This window comes from Mugil cephalus, chromosome 5, assembly GCF_022458985.1.
Source record: "Mugil cephalus isolate CIBA_MC_2020 chromosome 5, CIBA_Mcephalus_1.1, whole genome shotgun sequence".
NCBI lineage: Eukaryota > Metazoa > Chordata > Actinopteri > Mugiliformes > Mugilidae > Mugil > Mugil cephalus.
The window spans coordinates 9,366,023-9,385,397 of NC_061774.1; the positions used below are offsets into that span (position 1 = coordinate 9,366,023).

Here is a 19,375-nt window from a genome sequence, read left to right on the forward strand (position 1 = left end):
CAAAAGCCCCATGCAGATGGTTCACTTCAAAGTCGGCTGATTGCATTTTTCTGTCCATCATCTTCAAAGCTGCACTGGTCAGTATTTTATATAATGAACTGAATATGTGAAAGAAGTTGTTTGTTTTTTTAGTTATTGCCCGACTCTGCCTGACCTGGTTCAGACTCCTCTGTGTCATTTCCTGCCAGCTGTTCAATTAAAAAAATAAACAAGATATCTAAACCCACAAAAAACAGCTGCCCTGCACCACACAAACAGCAAACTGGTGATGTTTGGTTAAAAAAAGTGAAACATTTAGCAACTAACAAGGCTTTCTTTGAGAAGATGGAGGAGACCACAACTAAAGAAACCGTAAAAAGAGGTGTCAAAGTCATCAAGCGTCCATAAACACAACTCACAATCAATAATCATCCATCTTTGTAGCTGCTGGAGGTCTATAAACAGTTTTCTCACAGCTCGACATAAAATCTCATCTTCTACCACCGCTTATCCTCACTAGGGTCGTGGGGGTTCCTATCCCTCGACATAAAATGCTAGTACATTATAGTGTGTCAGACAGTATTGTGGCATTGCACATAAAGTAGGCAAAGAAAGAAATATGTATTCACAAGACGGCAACATCATAACCAGTGACCGGAGGAAACCAAATATTTGCCACAGTAACCTGACATAATTAATAACCCTGAATAAAAACCCTGACTGTTAAAGTATAGCCTCTGACAGTGAAGGAAGAAAAAGTAATTCTCACATCCGTGGGGGAGGATTAATACTTTGATTTAAGTCCTCCAAAAAACTCAAGGCACAGTGGTTTAAAACCCAGAGGAAAACTTGTTGATTTGTGTTTATTTTTGCTTTAAGGCAAAAAAAAAAAAAAAAAAAAAAAAAATCGGCTCAGAAATATAATTCCTTGACTCGTTTTGGAATGTACTCCCAGAAATGGGAATTAATAATCAGTAATGTTATAAATTTGCAAATGTGTGTGTGTGTGTGTATATATATATATGTATATATATATATATATATATATATATATATATATATATATATATATATATATACACACACACATATATATATTGTAGTGGCATTTCTGTGTGTTGAGATCATATACTAATTTTAGTTATTATTAAGGCTTAGAAAATGAGTAAATCAATCTGTTTCATTAAATAATGCCCCATCATACCCCAGACAGTGTTGTGACATCTCTAAAACTGCCTTGGTCTGAATGGACCTATAGAAAGAGACTTTTGAAGAGTTTCAAGCATTAGGGGTTTTCTGGACCTTTCCACAGCTAAAATCTCACTATGAGTGTTCGTTTGCTCAAACAAAACCACCAACCATTAGCATTGTGGGCTAATAAGTTTAGCCACAGTCGTTATCTGGCTCCTTTCACTAGATTTTCTGTCAAAACTAGCTGGAAGCATTAAAGGGTAACCTTAATCCAACATTTTGTTCACCTTGGACATTAAGACACACTCAGATCAAAGAGGTGGTTTCTCTTAAAAACACTGATCATGTCTGAAAAACCCAGAAGGTCTTTTAGAAAACTTCCCATTAATATTCATTAACGATAAGTTGGCAGAGTGAGGAGAAGTCCTTCAAACCTGCCTCTCAAGTTGCTCTGCTGCTCTCTAACAAAACAAAAATGGCAGCCTGCCCAAACAGGTTAAGAAGCCTTCTGTTTGTGCAGCAGACAGAATAATTTTTAAACCAGATGGTTGGAAGAGTTCTTGAGGATTCAGAAAGTACCGCTGGTAATTGTCTGGGTTTTTCGAGCGTCGCTGGATAATTATCTTTTAGAGAAACAAATACTCATGCTAATACCTGAGGGGAACAAACTGGTGCGAGTTGGAAACCGCCGATAAAAATCTGTTTGCCAGGAAGATTGATGGTTGCTGGCTCCGAGTGATGAGCTTATTTTTATCTACCCTGGAATACTTGTTCCAGAAATTATAATTAATTTCAAAGAGTAAATCTGCCGTCGTTGTGACCATAAATTGTGTAGGTGCTCTGTGAGAATGGGAGGTTTGACAAGTGTAGTAACAGAGAGTTATGGGACCGGGAGTTAGAACGCAGTCAAATTAATAAATGAAGAAATACGACAAAAAGAAGCTTATATTGACCGACTTCTAGTCCGTGTTTCTTCCTCAAGACTGGTGGTGTTGGCTGAGGGAGTCATGAACTCACTGACTTTTTATTATTTTATTATTCTTTCCCTGAGCATCCATTTAAAAAATCTCTTTGAACACATTCCCACTGATCACAGACTCTAATTACACTTCCTCTCTGCCTCCTCAGCCGGACAGGACTTATGACCTGAAGATCGGCCAGCCCACGATTTCTTACTTCCTCAAACAAGCAGCAGGCATCGAGAAAGGCGCTGGAAAGACAGGTGAGGAGTGCCGCCGCCACAGTCGTATATCAGCTCTCACTTAAGCTTTCACCCCCTCTCAGCCCGAGCTGTGGCGGACGCACGTATCCCCACGGACCCGCTTGTGAGCGTTGCTTTGATTGATGTTATATTCATGACACGCGGGGGAGCTGCAGCAGAGGAAGGAAGTGGCAAAAGGTGGTGTGTTAGGAAAAGAGCATTACGGATCTTCACCTTCTGTGTTTCAAGCACACGTCGCCCTCTTCCGTGCCAAGCTTTTCCTGATTCTCTTATTGAATTTTGTATCACGTTTTAGTCACACTTTGCCTTCTGTTTTGTGTGTGTGAAGGACATGAGACGGCAGGGATGGTGTCGGTTAGGGCGGTGTATGAAATCGCACAGGTGAAATCCCAGGATGAGTGCTTCAAAATGAAGAACACCCCCCTAGAGACGGTCGTCAAATCCATCGTGGGCTCGGCCCGGTCGCTGGGCATCAAGATCGTCAACGAGTGAGTCCCCGTTCTGTTTTTCTGTGTCTCATGTCATTATACATGCGGTATGAGATACAGACAAACAACTACCAGTGGTCAGAGGAGAACAGAGGCTTCACTACAACAGACATAGTAGGAAGGAACAGATTCAATTAACGTAAAAATAATAATAAAAAGCCCCTGGGTAATATACAGACCCTATAAAAGGCATTCAGCACCTTGTTTTGCTTTTATTAGCGGAAACCAATTTATTCAAAGTAATTTTAATTATTAAGATATAAAATGCATACATAATGTAAAAATGAGTGTCTTTGGTTGAGCTTGAAATGAACAGTGCAGTTGTAATATGCACTGGCGCCTCTGGTCTTGCAAAAATAAATAAATAGTGGACAGCTGGAAAACACCTGAATAGAAAATAACTTCCCTACTGTAATTTATTGTCTATTCATGAGCTGGAATTTTGATTTTCAATGACCGAGCCCATCCTGCTTAATATCCTTAGTTTCAAATAGTTAATATTATAGCAACAGTAATAATAATAATTCATTTTATAAATGCTAACTGGAATAATAGTACGCTGAGGTACATTATTTGGTTTACAGTGTATGCAGTCAGTACAATATCAGTATCTGATAATCTAAATTGTTTCTTGCCTTTGTTTTGAAACCACAAACCCGTTGGCTTTGCATTTTAAGATCCACCTGTGGTTTTTCTTTCATACAATCACAAATTGCTCATTTGTGACCAGCACAGAGCTCCATTTATTCTGCTATCTAGTTTAGTATTCAAGCACAATCATGTGCTTCTGCCGCTTCTATTTCGACTTCAGCTAATGATGTTGTACTTTTGCCTGAATCGGTTTCTCGCCCCTATTTAAAACTTAACTTGCCGTGCGACTGCAGTGCATTATGATTTATTGAGAGCACTGTCAGTGGAGGAATTGGTATCTCGGCCTCTTTTGCAATGGATTTCTCCCTGGATGGTTGTCGAGCACGGCTGCATTGTGGTGAGTCCAGAAAGAAGCCATTGCTCTTTGTTTCTGGGGGACTGAGGCCAAAAGCTGAATTAATGTGGCAGATAGCTGAAGGATTTCATACTATTATGTAGAACTGTTGAACGTCACTTTACATCCTCTGGAATTACATGAATATAATGTTTGTCATCCCCTGTACTTCAGTTTTGTCACATTTTAAATCCATAAAAATGCGTATTCTTTAATTCCTTTTTAACACTTTTTAATTTAGGTTGTATTTTCCTATAAGAGTTAAATATAATTTTCCCTACCGTCTCCTCCTCTTCAGTCTATCTGCTGACGAGTACAAACTCTTCATGGAGCAGAAAGAGGAAAGGTTGAAAGCAGATGCTGCTGCCGCTGCAGCTGCTGAAGCATCTGCAGCTGAAGCTACCTCGGGCAAGAAGAAATAAAGATCAGCAACGTCCTCCAACCTTGACCCCGCATTCCTGTTTATATTGGCTTTATACATGTACCACGTAACACTGTTAATGTTCTGTGTGTCAGATCTTAATAAACGGATTTAAAACCTGTATCTGTCTGTGTTCTTTTTTTTTTTTTTTTTTTTTACATCTGATATGAAGATGATTATTTACAGCAAATTGTTTTAACCTAGCATTTCCATCACCTACAGTTTGTCAACCAAAATATACGCACAACCTTTGAAAATATTTAAGACCCTGGGTGATTCATTTCCTCTGAGTTGAACTAATGAAAATCTAATTGCTCGGTCTTGGAAGAATTTGTATATTCAGTCTCTTTGATGTTATTATCTATTATTAACACCTCTGGAAGCAGTTTGGCTTTCTGACAGGTTGTACAGATGGCTTCCTGCACATTTCACACATTTTCCATCAATTTGGGATTGAAAGGCTTCAGCACATTAATTATTACATAAACTTCGTGCTGTGGTATAATTCAGTATTACTGACTAAAAGAGGAATCATGATTGCGCATTTAATGCATTTTTTACTATTTAATGTGTCTGTTCTCATGCGCTGCATAAAACGTGAACTAGTGCCAATATAACTGTCATTTATTAAGCAAAGAATGAGGGGAAACGATAATCTGCACATATAATTTTGAACAATCAAAATGATGAGCGTAACACGTCCTTTGACTTTGCCAGCAGCATTTTTCAGAATTTGTCACATTTATTTATGATACTGCTCACTTCATCAACTTAAGATAGAATAAAACAACTCCTAAATGATGACGATTAACTTCTCGATGAGGATGAGTAAATAATGAAATTAATTAAATTTGTTGAAAACAATAGCAACACATAAGTCTGGCACAACTGTTGTAAGTGGGGCTGATTTAGTCATTTCATAACTACTTTAGTTTTTTTTTCTTGGTGTCATACATTTGGAATATGTGGCTTTAAACTAGACTGCTATTGATTAAGTCAGTTGTTTCTTTTAAAGACAATGAAGGAAGGTTAACAGAGACCTCAAAACTCACCTCTCTGCAAATTCATGTGTCTGGAAGGAAGGGAACCCTAACTTTGGTCTGAGCATTGGATTTGACCAAAGCGATCTCAAGGTTTCCTTCAGGTCAGGACTCAGCAGAAGACAGATGGTTTGAAAGAGGAGTGGAGGAGACATCTATGTAAAATTGGACTCAACTCGTCTCTGAACAAGTTCGGTGAGACACTTTGAGTTTGGAATCTGACAACTGAGTCTTTAGAAAACCGCCCGGTTCACCTTCAACAACATGCTCCAATTCCAGGTGAGTATTTGGTGATTAACAGACTCAGCCACAGATGTTTCTAACAAAAACCTAAACCAGTCATTTAAAACACCAGGATGAGTGGTGAAACTTTTGCTCAGAGAAAGATCTGTTGCCTTTGTTCTATTTTCTTTTCTTTTTGTCTACCTCACCCCGTTCATTAGGATGCAGTGTATTGTGTGTGTGTGTTGGTGCAGTTCTCTGTTTCCGGTCCCAGATTCTGTTCCACACTTTTTTTGTGTGTGTGTGTGTCATCTTAGAGTGAGTGACAGTCAATGTGTCTGTAATCTGAAACCCTCCACAACATACGGCCTAATCATGCTGGTGCAAGCTCCTATCGTTCATATGAAGGATCCATATCTGAAAATGTTTTGCTGAGCTTCTGTTTGGATGATGTCCCACCTTGAACTGACTCACGCAGACTGGAGAGTTTCTTGATTAATTAAGAGAACTCATCATATTCATTAACTGCAGCTGGAACCGTCACTTACTTAGAGCACCAGTTTAATTATTTATTTATGTGATTTGATCAATTTTATATGTCACCATTATATACATCAGTCAGCCACAACATTAAAACCAGTAGCAGGAGAAGTAAATGGCTTTGACCATCTTGTGGCTATGAGTCAAAGTCAATTTTATTACCAGTTGTGACGTGTGCAGCACATATGTGTAAACACTGAGAGATACAGTGTTCTGCTGGGAAACTTTTGGACCTGGAATTTGTGTAAAATCCCGGGTTGACACATAATTTTCAGACCTTACCAGAAGTCCCGGGTCTGACCTCCCACTGTGAGAGATGCGTGCCTGTTTTTTTTCCTCCCTCTCGAACGTCATCCCATCGACAACGTCATCATTTCACATTTAAGTACAGAACAATGCAGTAAACAATGGGCAGCAGGGGTGTATTTTTTTAAAGCTTTGAGTTTGTTGATGACCTGAAGAATGGACCAGTCAAACCTCTGCTCTTTCAATTACCTGCTGATATTCGGATAAATCACTGTAATGCACGGCTTCCGATATCTGCTGCCGAATCTCCTCTTCTCCTCGGATGCAGAGCAGCTCACAGATGTCACGGTCTTACCAGAGCGCTGCCTTGATCGTTAAAAGAAGTGTGGGATATCGCTCTATATAAACACAGTCACACATGCATTCCCTGATTGTACAATTTACTGAATATGACTCATTCACCTACGCACATTCATTAACGATTGTGTAACAACACATTTGATTTGTTTGATTGAAAAAAAAAAAAAGAATGAACAAAAATCTCTGCCCTTCAGAGATCGTTCTCTTATGGGAGTAGACCAAAACCTTGCTCTGTTTTTGAGCTGCTCGCAGCCCTGGAGCTTCTACAGTGACACAGTTTAACCGGCCGTGTGATGGGCACGTAAATCAACGTCATCATGTAAATTAACATGGAAGCCGAGTCGATAAAATCCTGAGCCAATTGCTGTGTAGTTCGACCCGAACGAAAAACCCGGGTGTTGCGATGTTCCACCCACCTAGACCAGACCAGACACCCCCACCCCATGGCAATCACACTCCTTGATGGCAGCAGCCACCCCCAGCAGGATGCAGCCAGACACAGACACACACACAACAATGGTTTAGGAACAACTCAAAAAACTTTTGACCTGGCCTCCAGATTCACCAGATCCCAAACTGAACTGAAGTATTTGTGGGCTGATTCACAGTGACCCCTCTCCTAAACCCATAGGACCCAAAGGCCCCCACTAAAATCATCCTGTTTCCAGACACCACAGTGTCAGAAGACCCATGTCCATTCTCTGATGAGTCACAACTGTTTTGGAGGCACAATAGAGACCTACACAATATTAGGAAGGTGGTCATAATGTTATGCCTGATCAAGGTACCGATTCAATGCTCATAATTATCATCAATGTCCAACAATAGCACTGTCTTCTACATGGACTGTATGTTTAAGCTTGGAATGGTGTCAGCTGCATCTTGATAAAACATGAATATTGATGCGGTCAACATGAAATGTAAACTGTTCTCTCCGTTTGTCCTTTCAACAACCTTTTCCTCCCAGACTCCAGCGAGTTCCTCTCAGGTGCAGTGCTCGTCTTCACCAGAAGATAGCAGCAGTCCGCTGCAGAGTGGTCCTTCCACTCGTTTCACCTCCATCACCAACACTGCAGCAGGTAGTGGTGGAACAAAATGTTCAACTGCAGGGAAGCGGTGCAATGTTGAAGTTACTGCTCTATTACAGACATTACATTCTGTTTTGTTTTATTTTTCTGTTCTCTGGCACAGGTGATGAGCTATTCTCCATCCTTAAAAGCAATCCTCTTTTTTGGTTATGAATTATGGAAATTTAGTTATATCAGATTAACTGTGTGATTTTGGTTATGTCTACCTTCCCAGTGTGTGGCAGCGGGGCAACGCTTTGTCCCATATCCCTATTTACTGTACCTCTAATTTTAGCCTCCCCTCACTCTTTCTTTGTCTTCTTGTCTCCCTCTCTCTCCAGCCCTCCCCTCTCTGTTGCTTGTGAATAGCGTCTGAGAATAGATGGGAGGCTGTTTCAGTCAGAGCTCTTGAGCAGGAATGCCTATATATGGAGTCTTACACCACACTGAGCGCCGATAGAGTCGCAGGTACATCAGCGAGTGTGGGCTACTGCGATTTGTAAAGAGGGTTGGTGGTGGTGGTGGTGGTGGTGGGGAGGGGGAGTCATATGCCTATTATTATGTGTGTGCGTGTGTGCATCATCATAAGTGGGAGGCCAACTGTGTGTGCGTGCGCCTGTGTGCACATCCTTACACGCAAATACCTCGATGCCAAGCGTGTGCGTCAGTCTGAGTCAGATAGTGTCTCATTCTGTCTCGTCATGTGTGTGCGTCAGTGCTGTTGCTGAGCGAAACTCGCTCCGGGGGAAGAAATGGAGGAGAGTGAAGGGGAGGGAGGAAAAGAGGCAGGGATGGTGCGATGATGATGGTGATGATGGTGATGATGGTGGTGATGATGATGATGATGATGATGCTGAGGCCGAGGGAGGAAAGGGGGGCTTGTCTATGACGACACAAATGCATCAGCTGCATTAAGTGCACTTTAATATAAATGCATTTGTATGACAACCAAATACACTTATAAGCATCACAATAGAACACTGGTCCACAATGTCCATTCTGCAGTAAATAAGATGTTTAGAATATATCCCATCTTATGCAATAAAAATCTCTTTCTTATATGTACAGACCAGTAGCTGTTTCATACAAATGTACAAATGTGTACAACCTTTCTGAAAAGAACATATGCCTATATCCACAGACATAATGCATATGCAATAACATTTTTTTTCAAATAACACACATACAGTAATATAATTTTACACATGTATATTAACTTAGCCTTTAATAGCTAGAACGTAGGAATCAATCCTTTACTTGACCGTAGACAACTCTACGTGAGCATGTCGACACCATGGGAATTAAACCATTCTCAACCCGTGTCGCTTGGTAACTGAATAGAAATAGTACCCCATCCCTATTTTTCATTTTTTAAAACAAAATCTTTTGTATTCTAACCCCTCTCAAAAAAGAAGAATCGCTCATTCACATAGTCAATTGTGCCTCACTACACCGCACTCCAGTGGAGCAACGATGTAACTGTCCATGGTGAATGGACATGATAAAGAGTTCAGAGTTCAGCAGGTCAGGGCCGTTTCAGGCACACAGGAGCCGCTATAAGCTGCCAGCATTGCAAATATTGATGCTGCAAGAATATCCAGCCGACTGCCTTCAGGCCAGGAGGGACCTGAAGAGCCCACATTCAGAGTCTAATGTACAGTACAACGTAGCAGTGGATTATTGACATGATCAGAGCCCTGGTAAACTCCCAGACAATCTCTTGTTTGGTGTTGCATCTTGTAAAGCAATGGACATCTTCGACATTCTTGAGATCTTCACATGCCATGATCTCGTCACATGTTTTCTTTTTTTTTGTTTGCACATCACATTGATACACAAGATTGTAGATGGAGAGATAAATATGAAACGTTAAAGGTCTGAAGTCGCAAACTCAAAGCTCAAAGTATCTCAGGTTTAGTTGAATACTGTTGGTTAGATTGATGTAGCCTTGAAGGCTGTTAAGAAAAGTGCTTTGAAACCAGAGCTGCTCGAGCTCTGAAGACTGAATCTAAGATTTCATAGAAGAAATCGTTCTTCTTTTGTACTGTCAGTGGTCATCCTAAGGATGTAAAACAATTTGTAAACATTTGACTTTCAATACATTTGAGGTTTGGGTTTGCGTTGCTGCATGTCAGGCAAAGGTGCTATGTTTCATCTCCCTATCGAAATAACAATAAATGTTTCTCTTTTTTTTTTTTTTGTTCACAACAGATTTTTCACTACGAGTGAATACAAATGCGCGTCTGGAAGTTAAAGAGCGCTTAGAAGTTCAGAGAGGTGTCTCTGTTTGATCATATCTGAAGCTCATGTAACAGAGAAGCTGAGAGACACCACATGGACTCAGAACCCAGTCAGTTGTGAGTCCATGTGGTTGCACCGTCTTGTAAATGTTGCACCAGTTTTGTAGTAGTATACAGATAAATGACTGAACAAAAATATAAAGCCAATCTTTGTTCTTAGGAGACATGTAGGAGTTAAAGTCCTTAAGTTGTATATACATTATGTATATTTATACACTTAATAATTTTTTACTTTTCAGTAAAAGGGGCTCCACAAAATATGACAATATGCCATACTTAATGAAGTAAGTCACAGACTTATTTTAGAACGGAGGAACACTTCCACTCCCATCTGAAAGACAAAAAATGGAAGAGAGAGAAAGAATAAGTTAGTGGTGCATTTTCAGAGAATGGTTTTCAATATCGTCATCTCATTTAACAAAACTGTGATGAAACTATGTCAGATTCTTACCTTTGTGGAAGCACTGTGGCGATGGATGACATTGGAGTTGATACAACTCAGGTTGTTGCCCTAAGCCAGGGGCGATCGAGGCACCTGCCCCAAACATGGGTTCCAGGACGGCCAGTTCCTCCAGGAGGGACTGAGTGCAAGACATGGCGGGCGTGGGCGAGGCGATGGGCGTGGAGGCGGTGGGGCTGGGGGAGGCAGTGAGAATGAAGGGAGGGGAAGCTGGAATGGAGGAGCAAGAGGACACAGGAGATGACACCACCTCGATCTCCATTGCTTCCTCCGCTTGCCCCTCCCCTTCTGCCGTCACCCCGGCCTCAGCAGCCACAGTCGCCCCGCACCCAGCCATGGAGTTACATTGCGCCGATTGGACGCTACAGATGTGGCCCACTCCCTCAAACTGGGAGGGTTGGTGCCAGCACACTGGGGTTTGAGGAGAGGTTGGGCTGGAGGGATTGGGCATAGGGGAGGGGGACGGTGAGCAGAGGCCAGGTGACTGCGGGGGAGCAAAGTCATCTTGGAGAAGGGTTTCTAGGATGCTCTCTTCAAACAGAGAATCATCATCGTCAAGAAACATGGGAATGTCCAGACCTCTCCATGCTTTGATGGGATAAAACTCCCTAAGCATGTGGACTGAATCAGCAGTTTCTGTGGCTGGGGAAAGGAAGGGGGAAGGTGGGGAGGATGAAGGTGATATGGTGGGGGGAGAGAGTTTGGACAAGAGTGGATCCAGGTAGAAGCCCTCCGCCAATGAGCTGATGTGTTGAGCTAAGAGGGATATTTCTGCTCTCTCCTTCTCCCTATCAAGAGAGAAGAAGGTGAGGCAGGGTTGTTTACCAGGTGATGCCTCTGGGGTGAGGAGGCCTTCAGGGGGACACTGGAAGGGCCCCAGTGGTACATCTACGTACAGGGGACCCCGAACCTCAGGCAGGGTCATCACTGTGCAGTCCCCATCTCCGGGGCTGTCTGGTGTCGGGGGGAGTTTCTCATACAGGGAGCCACTGCAAGGCTCGATAGAGAAGAGGAGGTCAGTAGAGGGGGTAGGTAGCACAAGGGGGAGCTTGGTGGATAGGGTGGTGGGGGGAGCGGGGCTGGAGGCAGTAGTCGGTGGGGCTGTGGAAGATGTTGAGGGGGCCATGGAAGTGCTGGCAGTGGCAGTTGTAGCAGAAGGTGGAGGAGTGGTAGTGCCAGTGGGGTCGAAGCTGAAGAGGGGTTCTCCAAATAGAAAGCTGGACCCACCAACCTGGGGAGTGTAGGGGGGAGTGCACACAAACTCTTTGGTCTGTTGAGCTTGTGAGGTGGGCACGGGGGGAAGAGGCAAGGGCAGGGCTGGCAGTGGAGGGTCGAGCTGGAAGGAGGGGGGTAGGAGAATGTTCTGGGTTAAAAAGTCTAAGTCTGCTACTGTTTCAACAGTGACTGGAGTAGGAGAGGAGGCAGCTGAAGGGGTTTCAGTAGGCTGCTGCTGAAAGAAGCTTTCCTCCTCCAGAGAGGAGATACTGGAGCGAGGGTCACCCTCCAGCTGCATGGCCTCAGCGACAGAGCTCCCTGGTTCATCAGAGGAGCCCACGCTGCAGCCAGCAGTGCTAAAGTCAAAGGACTGGGCAGACAGGCCACTGCTGCCTGGAGTGAACACCTGGTCTGGGCTTGACAGGGTTTCTGGGGACTGGAGACTCAGACCCTCCTGCTGAGATGTACCAGCGCTCAGGACCAAGGTCAGCTGATTCTGCTCTGAGCTGAGCTGTTGACGCACCGCCCATGCCTCAGAGTCACTGGGAGACGAGAAAAATAGAGGAGAAGCAGGGAGTTAAGTTTTTGCCTCCATTTATCAGTCTTTTGTCACCACGTTAATGTGGAGCGTGTGTGTGTTTTTTCGAGGGAGGGTAAATACCTGATGATGTAGTTGTTGCTGCTGATGGGGATTTCTCCAGGCTGAAGTTGAAGCACCATGTAGAGCCAAACCCATGACTGGTCTTGAGCCTGCACACGAACCACCATTTCAGCTCTACCCTCTCCTCCTTCTCTCACTGTTGAACAACAGAAGCGACACAAGTTGGCATCAGTTTGTAATCCTGTTAATCATCATAGTGTTTTTCACTGTGTGGATGTTTCAGTGGGTGCAATGTGTGTAATTGTGTAGGCTTTGATTGTTGTAACTAGTAGGTTTGTTTGAAGAGTACACTTACATAGGCTGCGGTGCTGAGCAGAGGCATGTGACAGATCCTGTGGGTGGAGGAGGCTGTACCAGGAGCGAGAGCGTAAAGCTGTCACATCAAAGCCAAGATAGGCGCTCACCCTGCAGGGGAGAGTGGGCGGTGATGTGTTAGAAGGATAATGTTTCACCACTTTAGTTATCTCATGAACATATTTTATACCAATCCATTTTAAAGCAACAAGTGGAAGTATTTGTGTGAATTCACCTGTCCTGTGCTGTCTGCAGCCTCATGTCACGGCCATGCTGGGAATGGAAGCAGGCCAGGAACAGGTTGGTGTCAGCGGGGGGAGGGGTGGAGGTCGACTCCCTCTCTGCCCCGGGGCTGGAGCGGGTCGGGTGAGGCTCCAAAGGAGAGCAGAAACACACCCACACGGGGTTGGAGGTCCAGTAGGACCCAGTGGCAGGAGAAGTGGAGGGCGGAGAGAGGCAGCGAGCTCTGATCAAAACTAGCTTGTTTCCAGCACTCTGCCTCCTCACGGACTTGGAGGTGTTGAAACGGCAACGGAAGAGACGATCTGCGGAGGAAATGATGAGAGGAGGTTTGTATTAGGTTGAGAAAAAAAAATATTTTTAAATTGTGAAATGATTGTCTGCAATTTGTCTTACCTGTCTCAAGTGAAGTGGAGGCTGACAGGTTGGTCCTCATGATGTAGTGGTCTGAGGCATCGATGATATCATACACACTGTCCCCCTGAGCCACAAGATCCACCTGGAAAATTAAACCTAGAGATGTTATTTATGAAACCCAGACTAAAGCTTGAACGTGTTCTTAATAAACTATAAATAAATCAATTCTGTGTAGACTTACCATGGAGTGTCCGAGGTGTTCGGAGACGCTGTCTGACAGGTACAGGAGCTTCCCTTCTCCAGTCAGCAGCATCAAAAAGCCCGGCAGCGCCTGCATCAACTCTGACAGTTCGTGAAAAGACAGAAACCTTGCACTCTCCTCAAGACTGGCAGCAGTCCCCCCTAGAAGAATAAAAATGGCCACATTAATTATTAAACCTGAAAATACCAGCAACAACAAAAAAAAGAACACCGTGTATCTGATCTCTTGAATAGTAAAAGTAGGTGCCGCAGCGTGTTTCAGTACCGCGGACAGCGGCGAGGCTGCGCTCATGATGTTAAAGCGTTTCAGCACCACGGACAGCGACAGGTTGATATTTCCACACACAGCAGATTCCGAGTCGATTATTTAAGATCAGTTAATAAGACACGGTTCTACAGTGTATCCTAAGTATATATATATAAATCCTGATTTATATCAAGAGAATTTTCAGTGGAGCCACTAAAGCACTTGTTGATTCCACCGCTGAGGTAAACTGCAGTGTGTCTATGCAGCACGGAATCATCAACAGGTCGTTTTTACCCGAGTGTAAAGTCGATCTTACCTTGAGTGAAGAAGACGGATTTCCTGGTGTACATGCAGGCGAGTGACATGATGTGCAGGTATGAGAGCCGTGCTTTATCGGCTTCAGAAATGGGCAACAAGTCCTTCAGGTTCCGGATCTCGGCGTTGATCTGATCTCGTCGAGCCTTGGACGCTCCTTTGGTTGAGCGGTACATTGTGGCCTGTTGCTGCGGTGAACTGAAATTTCTCCAGATACAAGTTGTAGAGTTGTGAGCGGAGTGTTGGTGGCGTGCCTCTGCTGAAGTTCCCTGTCTCCGAGATGTTTTAAGAGACAGGTTGTAAAAGTGGAAACGTTCTAAAGGTGGGTTATTGGACTTTCATATCAGCTATTCTTTCTTCTTTTTCTTTTTTCTTTTTTCAGAGCAAGGTTTAAAAAACCTTCTCCTGTCTTGTCTCGATCCGCCTTAGCTCCGCCACAGCGTCCAGCTCGGATGCTGGCCGGCTGCTGGGTGTCTGTCCCTCCTTTCGGAGTGCAGGTGAATCGCGGCTGCGGTAGCCGTCTCTCGCACAGAAGTCCGGAACCTGTAAATCTGGTTGAGGGACTCTGCTCGCCGGTTACTTATATAGCCTGGGACTCCACCGGAGTAGGGGGGCTCCCAACGCACCAACACCGACGTAAAACGGAGGGAGGAGGGTGCAGGAGAAGGGGGGGGCGAGCGGGCTCGATATGCCTCATATCAGTGGAGGCAATGGTGAAACTCTCCCCCTCCCTCACCCGTGCCCTCTCCTCTCGGTGACTCTTCCTCGACGTCAGCTCTTCCCTCTACTCGGTGATGACGTCGGGATGAAATCGGGAGCTCCGGCGACGCAAAAAGCCCGATTTGGACAAAACCGAGTAAGGGGCGGAGCAAGCGTAAAACGTAAACGGAGTCACCGGACTCCGGTGTATTGGGGGAGAAGGAGGAGGAGGAGGTGGAGGAGGGGGTGCTAGGGGGATGGGAGGACTGGGGTGAATACGAAAGAGGTTTGTGTGTTTATATGTCTGGCACCTGAGGTAGCTACCCGTCACTGCCTGTTTGCCCCGGACCTGTCAGTAAACACGGCAGGTGCTTGTTAGGTGCGATTCAACAATTCATTGCGATCACATTTACTGTCAGCGGTTCAAACATGAGAGATTGATGATGCTCGGCTGCAGCAGACACCGAGCTGCTGTTATAGGAGGCGGACATGGTTGCTCAGGCTCCGTCTCCCGTTCGTCTTTTGTGAATGGAAATCATTTCTGAGACTCTGCATTTACCGAATCTAGCCCCTGTTAGACATGCAGATGTTGCCGTTGTCAAGAGACATCTTTAGCATTTTGTATTTTATAAGGATAATAAACACGCTAGTACGTAGGTGTAGTCTTTTTTTTTTTTTTTGCTTCATGTTATATTCTATGTGTATTGTGTGAGCCACGTCAAACCAGAATTTCCACTCCTGCCCTTCATCGTCCACGAAAAAAAAAAATCCGTTTTAAGGTTAATTAAAAATGAACAATTAACAACAAATGTAGATTTTGAAGGAAAACAATTCAAGTATGACCAGCGATCAGTACTCAAAACTTAACTTTTCCATTTCTTATATTGATCGTTTACCAATTTAGCTAATGACGTTGGTGTCTGAGTCAGGTTTCTTTTTGATCCCCGTAAAACTTCCAGTGACGATTTTCAAGATCTCAAAAAAAAAAAAAAAAAAAAAAATGAAGAGCCGTTTTAATGAATGACATCCATGAATAATTTGACGCGCACGCACCCAGCACGCAGTCATCCAGTCAGTAGGCTATTGCGCAATCCGCAAACCTTTCTCCAGTCTCACGTGAGGCAAATCGGCGCCGTTTCTAAAAATAGATCCCACCAGTGACCGGCCCCGGGACTGCGAGGCGCGCCCCCGCATCCAGCTCCATCGTTCTATTTTTAGAGGGAAGATTTCGCTTTTAACCCCGAGAATAGACCTGGAGTATGTGCTTCACACGTGGAGGCCAGCACATCTGGATCTGTATCCTTGCCGCTGCCCCACACACACACTACCAAACGCAAGCCTTCTATCTTTGTGAGGACCTCCCATTGAGATAATGCATCCCCTAAACTCTCCCCCTTTCACAAACACAAGCCACAACCTTTTCAAATTCCACAATGGCCCCCACCACAACCTCATAAAAAAGGCTACACACACACAAACAAACACTTGATGGTATAGGACTCTATCTGGTCTCTGAATGTATACTGTGGTGCTCATATTGTAGGGACAAGCATCAATGTACACAGTCACATCAAGTCAACCTGCTACCTTTTTGTGAACAAAACATTAGTCCCTATTATACAGATCATGTGCAGACAATACGTTTTAGTGTAGGGGTTGTATTAAGTGTCCAAGTTAAAGTCAGATCTATATTTTTAAGGACCTCATATTTTATCTTTTATTTTTCTGTTACGTTTTTAGTTTCAGATATTATAGTTATTGTCTTGATGAATGACGAGTCAACAGGACCATTGATTACTTATTTACTTGCTGTGACATTTTCCAACATGCAGATGATATCTCATTGATAAATAATTCTGCTTTGGTCCCATTTGTATCCGTCCCTGTGTGCTTGTGTGTGTGTGCGAGAGTGTCTGTGTGTGCGCGCGCGCGTTTGTTTTTTGTTCTCTATTTCTTGCCCAGGTGCTTGTGGGTCTGCCTCTCATTTTTCCTCATTGGATGACTCAGCCACCTCTGCATCCTCTTCTGTCGCTGATCCTAAAGGTATCAAATTTTTACCAGATAATCAAGGAAGACTTGCAAGTTTGCAGATTCCTTCCATTTTGTACCGTTTTAATTCGCTTTACCCTGGAGGTCCCCGCAGCCGCTGTAATGAGAGATATGAGTTTGTCATCCCTGCTGCGCATCACACGGGTGAGCAGCGCCCCTAGAGCAGAGAGAGAGATACATCACACACCAGTCTGTTGCTAAAGCGGGGACCGAGATGTGTCAGGACAGTGACATTAGTTTTCCTCTTGGCTATTCTGGATGCAGCGTCACACTCATTCATTAGTGCAGTTCACTCAAAGGAGAAATAATTATAGAGGCTGAAAGGACTAGAGTTGATTCATGCTCTATGCTTCAGGTTCATCAGATGACCCATTGTTTGTATTGATGTGTCAGAGATCATTGAGGTGGTGCATCTGTCTCTGGAGGTGCTAATGAACAGCTGTGTTTAACTAAGATGTCTGAAAATGAGAGAATCCAGAGGGCAGAATCCACGATCTGTGTTCAGGATCAGTTTGGACGTTCTTTGCTGTAATTAAGACTTTGACAGATTCACAAATTGGTACACATATGGAGGATCTTATTTGATCAAAATGCGATTATTTACTAATGGCATAAAAATATTTCTTCATAAATCACCTTAAATTTTAATTTGAATCACAGATAATGGTCAATCAAACAGTTAATCAACAAAAAAATCGATCATAAACTATGATAATCCAAAATCTAAACATCATCTGGTTCCAGTTATCAATCACTGTCGTTGTCCTTGATTTCTTTTGTTTTCTATTAGTCTATTAGTCTTCGTCAAAGCTCAGTCAATACGACCTCTTTGCAGTTTAAGCAGTCTGTTACATGGGCTTCTTTTACTGCTTACAGAATCATGTGCCTGAAAAACTAATGACACTCCCATTAACCTCAGCTGTACTTTGTGTTAGGTATTAATTCATATTTGCTAATTATCATTAATTAGTGCTTGCATTGTCATGTTTAGTATGCTACCATGCTGTTATTTACATCTAGCTCAATGCACCGCTATGCCTCAGTAGCTACGGTTCAGACACTCTGTTTTATGGGTTTTCTATTACTCGCAGATAATAACATTAAATTAAATTGTATGCTTGCATGGAAAATCTTTACAGTCTGCAATTTATAGATACATGCACTGTGCAGTTAGGTGCTCCAGTAAAGTATTGATACATGCATGAAGGTCCAAGTTACATACAACAGTATGACATTAAGGAATGACTAGCAGTCTTAAATTAATATTTGTAACTAGCTTTTTTGTAACTAGCAAGCTGTTGGTTCATTATGGTTATGCATTAAGCGATGGTATTTATTGTAACCTGACCTTAATTGCTCTGGAAGGTGCCTTCACATAAAATGTATTATAAGTATTAAATTTACGATTATTATGAAGATTGGTATTTGCCGGTAGCTGGAGGTTTGACAAAAAATAGGTGTGAACAGGTGATAAATTTTGGGGGATGATAAAAATTATCATGTACCAGCTGATGTGCTGTGACTATACAGACTACAACAAACAGATAGACTATGACTATAACAAAAAATATTTTCATTGATGTGTTTTAGGGTAAAGAGAACTTGTTTATGGAGCTTCTGGAGTCTCCTGTACAATATTAGCAGCTATAGGTACCTGTTTTAAATGTGGTATTTCAGTGTGACGTACTCTACGTAACCCACAGGCAACGGCCACACAACACACTCTACATCAGTCTGCCCTGTTAACAGCCCCACAGAGTCAGCTGCCATTTATTACAGCATCAACGGTGGGAACTTGTGACCTGTTTGTGTCCGTCAAAGATGATGATGCTTGTACACTTTAAAATAACAGGACGAGTGAATGTGTGCACACAGTAGAAGCTCCCGTGTCGTCACTTCCTTGCCTTTACATTTTGTTCTCATATGTGTACATTAAACTGAACTACATTACTCTGTGATCCAAAAGTAATCTCTCTGCTAATTTCCGACCATACTCCTAAGCATTTCCCCTTTCATCTGTTCAAAGTGTTATTTTTTGTACTGACCCAAACCACGTCTGTCTCCAACAACTCCCTTTCCTGACATTTTCCCCAGGAGCTTGTGCTTCATAATGGCATTTCATTCTTCTTCTTTTTCTTCTTCTTTTTCTCGTAAAAAAAATATTCTTGCATCACCAAAAGTTTGGCTCAGAATCTCCTTAAAGTCCTCATGGTTTGGTTCCTTCAGCCAACCAGAGATGATGAGTAAATAATAGTAAATAAAATCCTCATATTCCTCAACATTACTATTAGTTAGTTACTAGTTATAGTTTCTTAACTTCTTAATTACGCAGACAATGCATTTAAGTCTGTTACCTCATTAACTGGCTGATGAGTAAATCTGTTTTGGGCATCATTAGAGTAATTAATGACAAATAATAGACTGAATCAGTGGGTCATCTTGGAAAAGACATTTCCTTACAAGGAGTAAAGTTTCCAACAACCATTGACTTTATGGAGGAAATCTCCCATCTATTA

The 19,375-nt window shown here is 43.0% G+C and overlaps 2 protein-coding genes across 3 annotated transcripts in view; one reads left to right on the plus strand and one right to left on the minus strand.

The window, feature by feature from the left end:
• The window catches only part of mrpl11 (mitochondrial ribosomal protein L11), a 35,793-nt gene extending 31,386 nt beyond the window's left edge, over window positions 1–4,407 (plus strand). For both annotated transcript variants that reach the window (XM_047585579.1, XM_047585580.1), the window contains 3 exons: window positions 2,299–2,392; window positions 2,721–2,880; window positions 4,164–4,407. In XM_047585579.1, the coding sequence (XP_047441535.1) occupies window positions 2,299–2,392; window positions 2,721–2,880; window positions 4,164–4,287 (378 nt within the window). In that variant the 3' untranslated portion in view covers window positions 4,288–4,407. The remainder of the gene's footprint in view (window positions 1–2,298; window positions 2,393–2,720; window positions 2,881–4,163) is intronic.
• Window positions 4,408–8,668: 4,261 nt separating this feature from the next.
• Window positions 8,669–14,740, minus strand: npas4a (neuronal PAS domain protein 4a). Its single transcript, XM_047584380.1, has 8 exons — window positions 14,113–14,740; window positions 13,530–13,690; window positions 13,328–13,430; window positions 12,927–13,236; window positions 12,693–12,802; window positions 12,398–12,533; window positions 10,513–12,278; window positions 8,669–10,392 (listed from the first exon to the last, which is right to left on the minus strand). The coding sequence occupies exons 1-8, from the start codon at window positions 14,285–14,287 to the stop codon at window positions 10,364–10,366; spliced, it is 2,790 nt and encodes a 929-aa protein (XP_047440336.1). The 5' UTR covers window positions 14,288–14,740; the 3' UTR covers window positions 8,669–10,363.
• Between the last annotated feature and the right edge of the window lie 4,635 nt (window positions 14,741–19,375).